The sequence below is a fragment of the Adiantum capillus-veneris genome, chromosome 3 (genome assembly GCF_014529385.1).
Source record: "Adiantum capillus-veneris isolate H3 chromosome 3, ASM1452938v2, whole genome shotgun sequence".
NCBI lineage: Eukaryota > Viridiplantae > Streptophyta > Polypodiopsida > Polypodiales > Pteridaceae > Adiantum > Adiantum capillus-veneris.
The window spans coordinates 169582000-169594955 of NC_140933.1; the positions used below are offsets into that span (position 1 = coordinate 169582000).

General features: G+C 43.9%; 1 protein-coding gene across 2 annotated transcripts; it reads left to right on the forward strand.

Annotated features, from left to right (window-relative positions):
• Positions 1 to 1550: 1550 nt before the first annotated feature.
• LOC147462166 (G-type lectin S-receptor-like serine/threonine-protein kinase At1g34300) lies at positions 1551 to 5808 on the forward strand. Of its 2 annotated transcripts, XM_086509579.1 has the most exons (3): positions 1551 to 4460; positions 4549 to 4587; positions 5185 to 5305. In XM_086509579.1, the coding sequence occupies exons 1-2, from the start codon at positions 2190 to 2192 to the stop codon at positions 4561 to 4563; spliced, it is 2286 nt and encodes a 761-aa protein (XP_086365705.1). In that variant the 5' UTR covers positions 1551 to 2189; the 3' UTR covers positions 4564 to 4587; positions 5185 to 5305. The 2 variants fall into 2 exon arrangements, with proteins under 2 accessions (XP_086365705.1, XP_086365704.1); XM_086509578.1 differs by lacking the exon at positions 4549 to 4587 and having other exon boundaries at positions 1557 to 4460; positions 5185 to 5808.
• The last annotated feature ends 7148 nt before the right edge of the window (positions 5809 to 12956 follow it).

Sequence of the window (12956 nt, forward strand, 5' to 3'; positions counted from 1 at the left end):
CCTCGCTGCCGTCGTGCCGCCGCAACGCTCGATCGCACACACACTCTCACACTCTCTCTCTCTCTCTCACACACACACACACACAAGGAGATGGTGAAGGAGAAGGTGGAGATGGAGCAAGAGCAGCTTCTATTGCACAATGAGAGAATGACTCAATTTTAGGTTTAATTGGCTTTTATGTGAGCTCACCCCATTCACACTTGGGCGCCCATGCTTAGCCAACTAACCCTAGCATGTTCGTGTTAGAGTGCGCCTCTCATCGGCGATCACTCTACCTTTCCCTATTGGACCGACAAACCCGGTGCCTGACTCTACTTAAATAAATAATACGGTTACGGTGTCCGTCGTAGACGATAGGGTGTCCGTGAGCCACGAGGGTTAACACATGGCCATGTAACAGTCTCTCTCTCTCTCTCTCTCTCTCTCTCTCTCTCTCTCTCTCTCTCTCTTAAAGAGGTACAGACAATGTCGTCAACATATGCAAGCTTAAAAAAGGCAACAAAAAAAGGTACAGGTGATAGGCCTTTGAAACTATGGAAATTTTGGCATACTTACAGGAGCCTTGGTATAGTAGAATTGAGCTGCTTCACTCAAGAGCCTCGGTTATCTGCCCAACTTACTTATAACTGAGCCTCGTGTAACCACGCCCTAAAGTTCGCTTTCTATAGTTGTTGCTAATCCACGATGTTAGGGACACCTAAGCCATGGGGCCTTGCCTTTGCTTTTAGAACCACAAATCCCTTGGAGAACCCACGTTTGCGACTCTTCTTTTAAAATTTTATGGGCGTAGCAACGCGCGAGTCACATACTAGTTTATTTTTATGTAGAATAGAAAGTCTTTTGTCTTTACAATTGAAAAAGATTTTCAGTTCTTACATTCTGCAAAGGCTATCATTTTTTACCGTCTTACCCTTTACTTTTGCATTTTATGACCGCAGCAACGCGAGGGTCACATATTAGGGAGCCTACTAGTTTATTTTATGTAGAATCGAAAATCTTTTGTCTTTACAATTTTAAAAACTTTTTAGTTCTTACATTCTACAAAGGCTGTCTTCACTTTTGTATTTTAGATTATATGTTTTGTAAGATGTTTGGAATGAACAAGGAAGTGACAAGTGGAGGCCCTCTCTTTCCTTGAAAATTTTAAGCTGCTTCATATATAATAGAGGTATAGAAATATAGAATATAGAAGTATATGTATACATTGATGCATTATATATATAGTATAGATAGTTTTGAACTATTATAAAAGTAATATACATAAGATATGGGGTTCATGTTAGTACTACAAAGTTTGTAAGAAAGGGATTGGGCGATTGCTATAATCTCTGTAGGCAGGGGGTTGTGTTAGCTTTGAAGAGACCTGTTAGCTTTGAAGAGACCTTTTACATGGATTTTTTTCAATGTGGTTGCACGTTGATGGCATCGCCCATTAGATTAGGAGGGCCCTCATGAAGTAGGGAGGGGGTTGTAAACTCAAAAACTGTTTTGAGTACCCTCTCCTCCCTCTCCACCACTTGCACCTTAAAAGGGTGTAGTTAGTTTTCAAGCTTCTTACTTCCCTTCCATTTGGTGTGTTCTTCTCTCTCCACTAACCAACGTTCTCTCTCTCTCTCTCTCTATGCACATGTGCACGGGCAAATGCATGCATAGGAATTTTCATTCACACCCACAGGCAGGCGGGGCGGACCTGCTTTACGTGGTCGTGCATGAGCAGTTGGTGAAATGGAAATGGTCTCTTTGTTGCTTTGTCTATAAAAAAAGGTTTCTCGTAAGGCTCATGGTTTCCCCAGCCAGGTTTTGACGATCGATATTTGCAAACACCCTTGATTTTGCACAAGGGCCCTTGATACCATGGTTGAGGCCCCGTGGTATTTAAAGCTGAGGGGAGGAGATGACTGACCAATGGCGTCTGAACGCTCAGACTTCAAGCGAAAACTTTCTGCCACTATTCACTTACGTGGGAATGGGCCTTTGTGTAACCTTGGGGACAACAGTCCTGCAACAAGCAGTACTTTCAGAATATCAAAGGCAAAGGCTGGAGGCTGTGAATGCTTTTGGCATCAAGTTTTGGAGCAGTTGTCCTCCTCTAGGCTGTCGGACCCGTTGTCCATTGATGAAATGAGCTCTTGCAGGAATTTGGGAACCTCTGTTTGAAGATCTCCCCCTTAATTTCTACACAAAATTCCATGCCTGCATCCGACCGCTGTCGCAGCAGTCCTGCGCCCCCTCCGTTCTTGAGCGTCGCCGCAGCCGCGGTCCTGGTGCTTGCATCCCTCTACCCCGCGTCTGCTGCTGACAACATAACATTGGGAACAAAGCTCCTTGCAACAAACATCGGAGGCTGGGTTTCCCCGGATCGAAGCTTCCGCTTCTCCTTTTTCAGCAATTCTACAGATTCAAGCAGGTTCTCTGTTGGGGTCTCGTATAATTCAGCAGGAATCAACGACACCGTCGTGTGGACAGCTGGTGGCAACATCCAGGTCGGTATTGCTGGCTCCTTCGAACTTTCATCTAACGGAAATCTCATTTTGAGAAATGACGCTGGCACTGCGGTCTGGAATAGTGAGACAGGTAACATGGGAGTTGAAGCTGCCTCCATGGGAGACGACGGGAACTTCATTCTTGTCAACAGTAGCGGCTCCACCCTTTGGCAAAGCTTCGATACACCAACCGACACTCTAGTGTCGAGCCAGCGCCTCCACCAAGGTGTGTCCCTCACAGTTGGTCAATATAGTGCAAGTTTGCAAGACTCAGGTAACTTATCCCTCAGCTATACTGGTAATGGTGGGTTCACTTATTGGAGCAGCAACACAGTTGGAGAGAATTCTACTGTTTATGCCTTTTTAAGTGCAGAGCTTGCAACCTTTTCTATATACAATGAGGCAGATGTAGCTCTTAAATCATGGTTTAGCAAGGATTACATATCGACGGCGTTGCCGCGGCCTGTACGAAGGGTAACATTGGGCCCCGATGGAAATGTTCGAATCTATACATCTTCTGGAGGAGGTTGGGTTATTGGATGGGAGGCCCTCGAGGATTACTGCCAGATTTACGCCTATTGTGGTCCTTATGGCCTTTGTACCTACAATGAAAGCAGTCTCATATGCACATGTGCAACACAAGCAGGGTATGTCTTGATTGATGAGAGGACGCCTCGAAGTGGGTGCAGAGCGATTGCCGGCAATGGCACACAGGATTGCGCTATGGTGGAGCTCATCCGGACTCTACTCTGGACTGAAAGTAAGATCTTGCGCTATGGAGATTCGGAGTGTTCGTTAAATTGCTTGCACAACCCCGAATGCAAAGCAGCGACGGCACTTAGTGATGGATCAGGCACCTGCCAGATGATACTTTCCAACAACTTCTTCAGCGGCAACCAGGAGCTCTCCATCTCAACCAATTCTTTCTTCAAGTTTTGTGGGTTGAATGTGCCGCCTGCCATGTCAACAAACTCATCTTCTATTCCATTGACGCTAGGGTCCGGAAAGGGGGGAAGCTCGGTAGCAGTGTCTGTGGTTGTCTCGGTGCTTGCAACATTGGCAGTGTTGGCAGTAGGGCAAGTGGGCATATGGTGGATGTGTTGCAGGAAAAATCCCCGATGGGGGGGGTACTCTGCGCATTACGCATTGCTGGAGTATGCGTCGGGTGCACCGGTGCAATTCACACACAGGGAGTTGCGGAAGGCAACGGGGAATTTCAGGGAGAAGCTAGGGGAGGGGGGGTTTGGGGCAGTGTATAAGGGGGAGCTACCCATGACAGCCAGTGCGGGGGGAACCATGGAGGTGGCAGTGAAGAGGCTGGAGGGGTTGGCAGAGGCGGGAGAGAAGCAATTCAGGATGGAGGTGGCAGTGATCGGTAGCACGCATCATATGAATCTGGTGAGGCTCTGCGGGTTCTGCACAGAGGGGAGGCACAGGCTGCTGGTGTATGAGTATATGAAAAATGGGTCACTGGATAAATACTTATTTGCAGCAGGGGAGGGAGAGGACGAGGGGCGGCGGCAGCAGCGGCGGTCCGACATGGATTGGGATACGCGCTACAATGTGCTGCTAGGAACAGCCCGTGGGATCACCTACTTACACCAGGAGTGCCGGGACTGCATCATCCATTCCGACATCAAGCCAGAGAATATTCTGCTAGACGGCACCTTCACTGCAAAAGTGTCAGACTTTGGCCTGGCCAAGCTCACCCGCTCGGCCACTGCCGCCCACAATGCCTCTGGTCACCATGTCACCCATGTATTGCGGGGGACACGCGGCTACCTCGCACCCGAGTGGCGTTCCAACCTGCCTATCACTGTCAAGGCTGATGTGTTCAGCTATGGCATGGTTGTTTTGGAGACTGTGAGTGGCCGCAAGAGCTTCGAGGCGCCGATGCTTGACATCTCAGCAGAGTCGGCGGCCCGGCACGTCAGCTTCCTGGAGTGGGTGTACAGGCAGTACTTCCTCCACAAGGAGGTGAGTACAGGTTTAAAAGCATAGTCTAGTTCAAATGAAGGGCTTAATGGGAATGAAGTCACTTAAAAAATGGGCTTTTTTTTACTAGTGCGGAGAGGGATGATATGATCAAGACACTTGTACAAAGGTGAGATATGAAGTTGATGAGAAGGACTTGTAGGGCTCTCATTCTCTCATGTGAACTAAATTATTGGTAGGCATAGGCCTCTTAAATGAACACATCTTTTTTGGAATGGAACCCACTTCTTCTTTTTTGGAACTTTAAATTATTGCAAGAGAACAACACAAGAAGGGGCCTAGAGAAGGACCCATTCTTAATAACATGCCCTCTTTAGAGCGGTGGGTCACCGACTTGAAGTTGCATTTACAAACTAGAGCAGTGGTGCAAAATGTGTGTTAAATAGAGGTTTTCTTGCAAACTAGTTTGAGTGGGTAAGGTCTAGCCAAGAGAAGTGCTAGGTTTTCTTGGCTTTATAAAACAAGCCTAAGTGCAGAAGGGAGTTAGCATACATTTGAATATTTAATCATTTTTGGTACTTACGGACCTACCTCTGCATCTGAAGTCTTGAAATCTTCTTTAGTTTGTAGATTTTGTGCTTCATGACTTAATTATTTTTAAGCTCGCAATGCCGCCGCGGGTCTTCACCTTGTTTAACAAGGTCTTTTATAAAGCTAGATGTACAGTGCAAAGACTAAGGCAGCAAGGATAATGTCCCTTTTGCAGGTGGAGGGTGTGGTGGATGAGAGGATAAAAAATGCAGTGGACATGGAGCAGTTGGAGCGTGCCATGAAGGTGGCATTTTGGTGTGTGCAAGTGCAACCATCGTCGAGACCGTCAATGAGCAAGGTTATCCAAATGCTGGATGGTAGCATGCAAGACACTCAAATCCCTCCCATGCCCAAATCTTTTGGAGATCACTCGTCCAACATCATAAATCAAGAGGAGTCCAATTACTTGTTGAGGGATTTTGAGCAAAAGAGCTCAGCCCCACCATCAAGCATTGAGGTTGTATCTTACCCAAATACTAGATCTACCACCACTGTGTCTAACTCCACTTCTTCTCATCCTCCCAAGTTCACTCCCATATATAGCTTGAACCAAAGCCTTGTTAGACATCAAGTACCTCCTCCTCCTCTTCCTCTTCATAATGTGCATAATAGCTTTTAGATTCATATAACATCGGCACAAGTGCGATCCTTCGTCTTTGATTGCCCCTCCATTTACTGTCTGCATAACAATTGTAACTCATAATACCATGCCAAGAGAAAATGTAGCGCCAAACCTCTTGTCCTGCAAAATCCAGTGCGGTAAAAACTTGTGTAAACAATCAAAGGCAATTGGTTGAAAGCCCTGTGTCCTGCCAATGTTTATGTGTTTCTGTGGCAAAGAGCGAAACTCTGCAAACTATTGCAAGATGGCTTATCACTGACGAAGTGCGGGCAGATTCATAGTTTGCTACATATGTTACTACCCCTGAGGCTGCCATCAACTTGCGTGAACTAAAATAAGGCTATGGTCACACTGTGCTTACTGATAACTAAGCCTATCGAGGCTTACTGATAACTAAGCCTTGCGTGACCATAACCTAAGTTGTGAACGCGACTTGAACTAGGTGTGCACTACTGTGAATCAGGATTAGCTCGTATACGTGCTAAAAAGAGTGAATTCAATGTAAACTTGCAGTGATCCCCATGTAAACCTGGAGCGATCTATTAAAAGGTACTCGTAAAATGGCGCCCCCTTCGGAGGAGGCATGGCCCCTCTTACCTTCAAGCCCCTTCCTCCTCGCAAATTCGTAAAGCAAATCAAGAAAACTTCTCTCTCTCTCTCTCTCTCTCTCTCTCTCTCTCTCTCTCTCTCTACTTTTGTTCTCATAGATCATAATGGCATTTTGGAGGCATGGATATAACATTTTGTTTCATATTTGCCTATGTCACGGGGGCTACACGAAACACAGCTGGATCAAGCTGCTTGTGATGTGATCGGGGGAGGGGCCAAAATTCCTCCATGCCTATATATAGTATAGATAGTGTGTTCTTTTCAAGCAACCCACTATCACAAATATCACCATGTATCCTATTGCCTTGGTACAAATCCTTCTTCTTAGCATTTGTCTGCCTCGTTGTCGTGCCGTGCCTTGGAGCCCAACCTACAGACGTCTCACTGTAGATCTCCCCCTCTACCTTGCCATGTTTGCCTTCAAGATTCAAGCGAATGTGATTGCATCTGGAGAGACACCCTCGCTTGGCATCTACCGAAAAACAGCACAGAGCTTCTTAGCCCTGCCCAAGTTGGACATATCCCACAATCAGTGCATTCCAAGAGACGACATCTCGGATAGAAAGCTCCTCGTGCACTTTTTGTGCTTTATGAAGTGCACCACATTTGGGATATATGTCGACCAAGACAGTGCCAAATACGACATTTTCTTTCAACAACCCCAGTCTAACAATATCATCGTGCATTGTTTTGCCCATATCAGCATCTTGTGTAATGCCACATGCCTTCAAGGTGCAAGTATACATGATTGCATTTTGAGAGATGCCCTCTCTCTACAGCTACTGAAAACATCATGAAGCTTCGTGACCATGACCCTTGCCTTCCCTTGTTCCCATTATAGAGCCCGAGCTATAGACGTCTCGTCGTAGCCCTTCGACTTGCCATGTTTGTCTTCACGATGCAAGCGAATATGATTGCATCTAGAGAGACACGCTTGCTTTGCATCTGCCGTGGAGAGAGAGAGAGAGAGAGAGAGAGAGAGAGAGAGAGAGAGAGAGAGAGAGAGAGAGAGAGAGAGAGCGCTCATTTGTAGTCTTCCATATCCCACAATCAATGAATTCCAAGAAAAGAAATCTCGCATAGCAAGCTCCTCAAGAACTTTTTGTGCTTTATGAAGTGCACCACATTTGGCATACATGTAGACCGAGAGAGTGCCAAGCACGGCAATTTCCTTCATTTATGCATGACTACGAATATCATATTTTGCCCATATCAGCAGGTGCCAGTGTACATCATTGCATTTGGAGAGATGCCCTCACTCTCCATCTGCTCAAAATAGCCCAAATCTTCCTGACCCTGCTGTTGGACATATCTTGCAATCAATGCACTCTTGCAAGTCCTCATCGTAATCGAAAACGGCCCAGAACTTCCTCTCTCTCTCTCTCTCTCTCTCTCTCTCTCTTCGACATCCCGGACAGGAAGCTCCTCAAGCACTTTTTGTGCTTAATGGAGCGCACCACATCTGGCATACATGTCTAACAAGGTAGATCTAAGGACAACGTTTTATTTCATCAACCCCCTCATTTGGAGAGGTGCCCTCTCTTTGCATCTACTTAAAACAACCCAACGCTTCCTGATCATGACCAATGGTACAATGGTAAGGCATCCGATGGTGCTCATGCATGCCAACACTATCTACATAAGCCCTACATTTAGAGAGAGAGAGAGAGAGAGAGAGAGAGAGAGCTCATTTGTTGTCTTCCATATCCTACAATAAGTGTATTTCAAGAGACAAAATCTTGCATAGCAAGCTCCTCAAGCACTTTTTGTGCTTTATAAAGTGCACCACATTTGGCATACATGTCGACCAAGGCACTGCCAAGCACGGCATTTTCCTTCAATTATGCATGACTACCAATATATCCTTTCGCCCATATCAATTGGTGCTAGTGTACACCATTGAATTTGGAGAGATGCCCTCACTCTCCATCTACTCAAAATAGCCCAAAGCTTCCTGACCCTCTTGTTGGACATATCTTGTGATCAATGCACCCTTGCGAGTCCCCATCGCAACAGAAAACAGCCCAGAGCTTCCTCTCTCTCTCTCTCTCTCTCTCTCTCTCTCTCTCTCTCTCATCTCGACATCCTGGGGACAGGAAGCTCCTCAAGCACTTTTTGTGCTTAATGGAGTGCACCACATATGGCGCACATGTCCAGCAAGGTAGAACCAAGCACAACGTTTTCTTTCATCAACCCCTTGACTAACATGTCAACCAAGGCAATGTGAAGCACGCCGTTTTCTTTCAATAACCTCTAACTAACCATATCATTGCAAATTCTTTTGCCCATATCCGTATCTTGTGTAATGCCAAATGCCTTCAAGGTGCAAGTGTACGTGATTGCTCAGGATCGTTGAGGGGAGAAATAAGAGAGAAATCGAGACAGAGGAGACCTTATGGCAACAATCATGTTGAAAGGGGCTCCCATTTCATGTTATGGTGGCCATGGTGCTCAACTTGGCACCTCCCGTTATAATTTTGGGCTCCTACACTACAATATATGGACTGTGCTTCTTGTTGGTCGAAAACATTGTCCATTATTTTTGAAAATAGTGTAAATTCAAATTTTTGATAAATAAAAAAGGGAAAATTGCTTTTTTTTTGTAAAAATTCCTAAAATACCCTTTTATCTATTTTGGTTGGATTGTTCAAGATTTTCTAATCTTTCTTCCTTTTTGACAATTGAGATCCGTTTTTGAGTGCATGTAATTTGTCACAAATTCCCTCGCAAAAACAGGCGGTTATGTCTAAAAATAATGGAGGGATTGATCTCCAAAGCCTACATAACCAACTCAAATTCTCGTATTGATAGGCAATCACTCTTCTTATGAAAAGCTACAAATTTTTTTAGCTTTAGAGAAATTTAATCTCACGACCTGGGTATTTTGGGAATTTTCAAAAATTTGAAGGGCAGTTTGGGAATTTATGACAAAATATTAAGGGTATTTTGGGAATTTTTGAAATTTGAGGGGTATGTTGAGAATTTCCATAAATTAGAGGGGTCGACTGGTGCTCTCTATTGTAGCACTGGCGGCTGATTTCTCTCTCTCTCTCTCTCTCTCTCTCTCTCTCTCTCTCTCTCTCTCTCTCTCTCTCCCCGCCAGTCGAACGTTGTCTCTTGTGTTCCCGTTTTGCTCAGTCCACACTAGCTGGATCATCCTCTTGCTGCCACGTGGCCGAGGGAGGGCTCGGAATCTGTTCCCCCATTATTACTAGTATAGATTCCTAATGGCTTCAAAAAAATTAAAAGGTATTCCTTATAAGCTTACGCACAACAAATCATCATGAGCGCTTGCTATTACATAATGGTGTGATCATTGGATGGGAGCATAGAGGTGGTGGGATCGAAACTAGGAATCGCACCTGAGAAGTTTTTCTTTTCCTCTCAATAGGAAACAAACGGCCATGATCTTGAGCCGTGAATCCCCCTGAAAAAGAAATTTCATTTTGTGTTGAGAGCGCCCCCCCCCCCCCCCCCAACACACACACACACACACACAAATAAGCTTCAGCTGACAGCACACGATGGGAGTCATGGGATCAATGGCCCTCATAAAATGCCGGCTCCATCGTTGTGCATAAATTTAAAAAACTAATTCAAGATATCAAGATTATATTTTTGGATTTATAACCTCACAACCCCACATCAAAAACAAAACGACGCATGCGGCTATAATGGTTAGGGTGTTGGGATCTCACCCTAGTGGCGAGGGCTCAAATCTCACGTGCAAGGGGGTGGTGCATCCCAAGATTAGCATTTGCATCGTGAGATTAGTTTTACCGCATACTAATCTCGAGATTACTTTTTATCATAGGACGATGCAGATCTTGCCCCTAGATTCAACCTCTATCATCGATCCCATGCCTCCCACCTCATGTCAGATTAAGATGAGGATGCCTCCCCCTCCTTACCGAGAGACAAATCAGTAATCTGTAAAAAAAAATGGATTTGGCATGCAACATTACAAGCAACATGATAGTGTGCCTATGTGGAAGAGGCAATGATAGGTTGCTTCTTACTGCTACAAGACATTACCCTTGCACCAAGCTACTCTAATAGGGTACCCTCCCTATTGGCTCACCCTTTATTTTATTCATTCATCGAGAGATTCCTCTGAATTCAACGTTGGAGCTCATCCTTGGAGGGACAATTACCCTCTAGCCTTCTAAAAGGAAAATGAAGGAATCGAGCGCAATAAGGCTGGAAATTCAATGCTCATCAGGTATTCTCATAGCCAACCCACCATCCATATGGACCTGGCATCTTCACTTAACCATGTATTAAAACAAAAGTCTCACAGTAATTGGCTCCATCGTCCGAGCCCTCGCGTGACTTTCTCATGCATCGCCTGACTCCCCATGCCGCTTACTCATCTGCCTCGCACCGACCTAGCTCTGCTCCTGCTGCCCTCATCACCTCCCAAGCCATCTCGTTAGGCCTCGACATCACGCTTCTTTTCGCTAGTGGTATTTGTTGATGATTCCCACAAATTTTGTTTTTGAAATGGGTCCAACATACTTGATTCCCATGATAAAAGTCTCTTATCCCCACACACGTGTAGAGTGCGCAATATATGAACTAACCAAATCAAGTGCATTGTCATTATCATTGCCAACTTTCATTAGTTTGTTAAGTATCTTAATGAAATTTTATTAATTATGTCAATTACATTATAAATGAGACTTTAATTTACCCAATCCAAATTTCAAACATTGATACAAATATCTTCTTGCTCTTGGTCTCAAAACCCTCGGGGGATCACTCTATTAAGAAAAGCATGCCATGTGCGAGTTGATAGAAACCCCCTATTTATGACTAGTATAAGGTAACTGTGACCCCCCTTCTTACACTTATAAGGTCTGTTGTGACTAAAGTAAGTATACCCCTTATCTTACATATAAGGTTTTGTTCAGTTCTTCGAAAACACTTTATGGTTAAATATGTTGTGTAGTAAAGTGTTCTTTGTGTTTTTAAGCATTAGTCTATATCAATATGCCTTCATGGATTCTCCTTATTCCTAAGTTTCAAATAACCTAAACACGAAAAATATTACAAAAAGTACTCATTATATAATCCTCGCTGTAGTGTGAGTGCATATGAACTGAGGTAATTTATATGTAAAGGATCAAAGTTTTGTAATATCAATGGCTAACTTTCAAGTGATATTAGATGAGAATTAGAAAACTTGTGTTAGAATATGTTGTTGTAAAGTTTGATGGTCTTGTCTTTGTATTGCTATAAGAGGATCATTTCAAAAGAAATAGAGCTAAGCAGAGTGCTATTGAATACTCATTTTTAGATGCATCACAAAAGAACACCATTGTTGCCACCTCCAATGCTTCAATTAGTAGTAGGCCTGCCCTGTAGTTGTTGCTTCTTCAAGAAAAAATATGAGAAGTTCCTAAACAAAGAAAAGAAAAAGTTGAAATGTTATTACTGCAGGTAAAATGATAATCTCATCAAGAAGTTTTCTAAAATTTAGGCTAAAGAGACTCGAAAGAAAGAGGCAAATGCAACCATTGCTAATGCTTGATCTAATACAAATTTGGAAATATTATGCATGATGCAGAATGGACTTTTACGGTGCACATTGTCAACATGAATCATTTGTTCTTGATGCATGATTTTGAAAAATCTATGGTTCATGTGTGGTACTTTGATAGTGGTGCAGCTAAGCACATTACCTCTTATTGTGGTTTATTTACTTCTCTTTAAAACAACGTAATGAAGTACTTTCATATGTGCCAATAAAACATCTCTCATCAAGTTTAAAAATCGACATATGAGAAAATTTGTGACAGCTTTACTGTGTTTAAATATTTTTCCCATAAACTTTGTAGGTTTTCTCATCTTCAAAACTAGAATTAAAAGGTGAATTTTAAAATTTCGTATGTGGAAATACATTATACCTACGGTTTTTTCAAGCAGTCAGATATCCACTCATCAGATACACCATGCTTTGTGCTTAGACACTTCGTAAACGTGCATATGAAAATTTTAGATGCAATCTACTTCTACAATATGTACTACATTTAATGGAGCTTAACATTTTGGAGGAAAGAGAGGACCGGGCCACACGTCATCTCTTGGAGCGCTGGACAAACTACACCTGGGTCTTCACTTTTGATGTTGCAACTCCCAATCGAAGTCCATCACGTAAATACACCTCGATGGAATCAACACTCAACGTTCTTAGTTGAATCTTGCAGGCTAAGTTACAACAGCTACTCACGTGTGTGCGCATGTTTTTGTGTGTGTGTGTGTGTGTGTGCTTGAGAGAGAGAGAGAGAGAGAGAGAGAGAGAGAGAGAGAGAGAGAGAGAGAGAGAGAGAGAGAGAGAGAGAGAGAAAATGCGACCCAATTATAGCCTGTGTATGCATCAACTTCTAGAGGGTAGAGGGATTGCACAGACATGCGGCCCTCTATGTCGTCATCGTTGTAGTTGTCACATCTTATCTCATTAAAGACATCGCATGGCAGTCGTGCTATGTAAATGTGCATTGAAATTTACGCTCCTTTAAATTTGTGTTGCCATACTTAAGCCATTTTCATTTCAAGCCTTTCCAACAATGTGTAGGTAGTGGTTGGGGGTGCATGTGTGCATGTATGTGTGTGTGTGTGTGTGTGTGTGTGTGTGTGTGTGTGTGAGAGAGAGAGAGAGAGAGAGAGAGTTCACTTTAGGTAATGTGGTGAAGGAGCAGGGTAGAGCTTCAAAC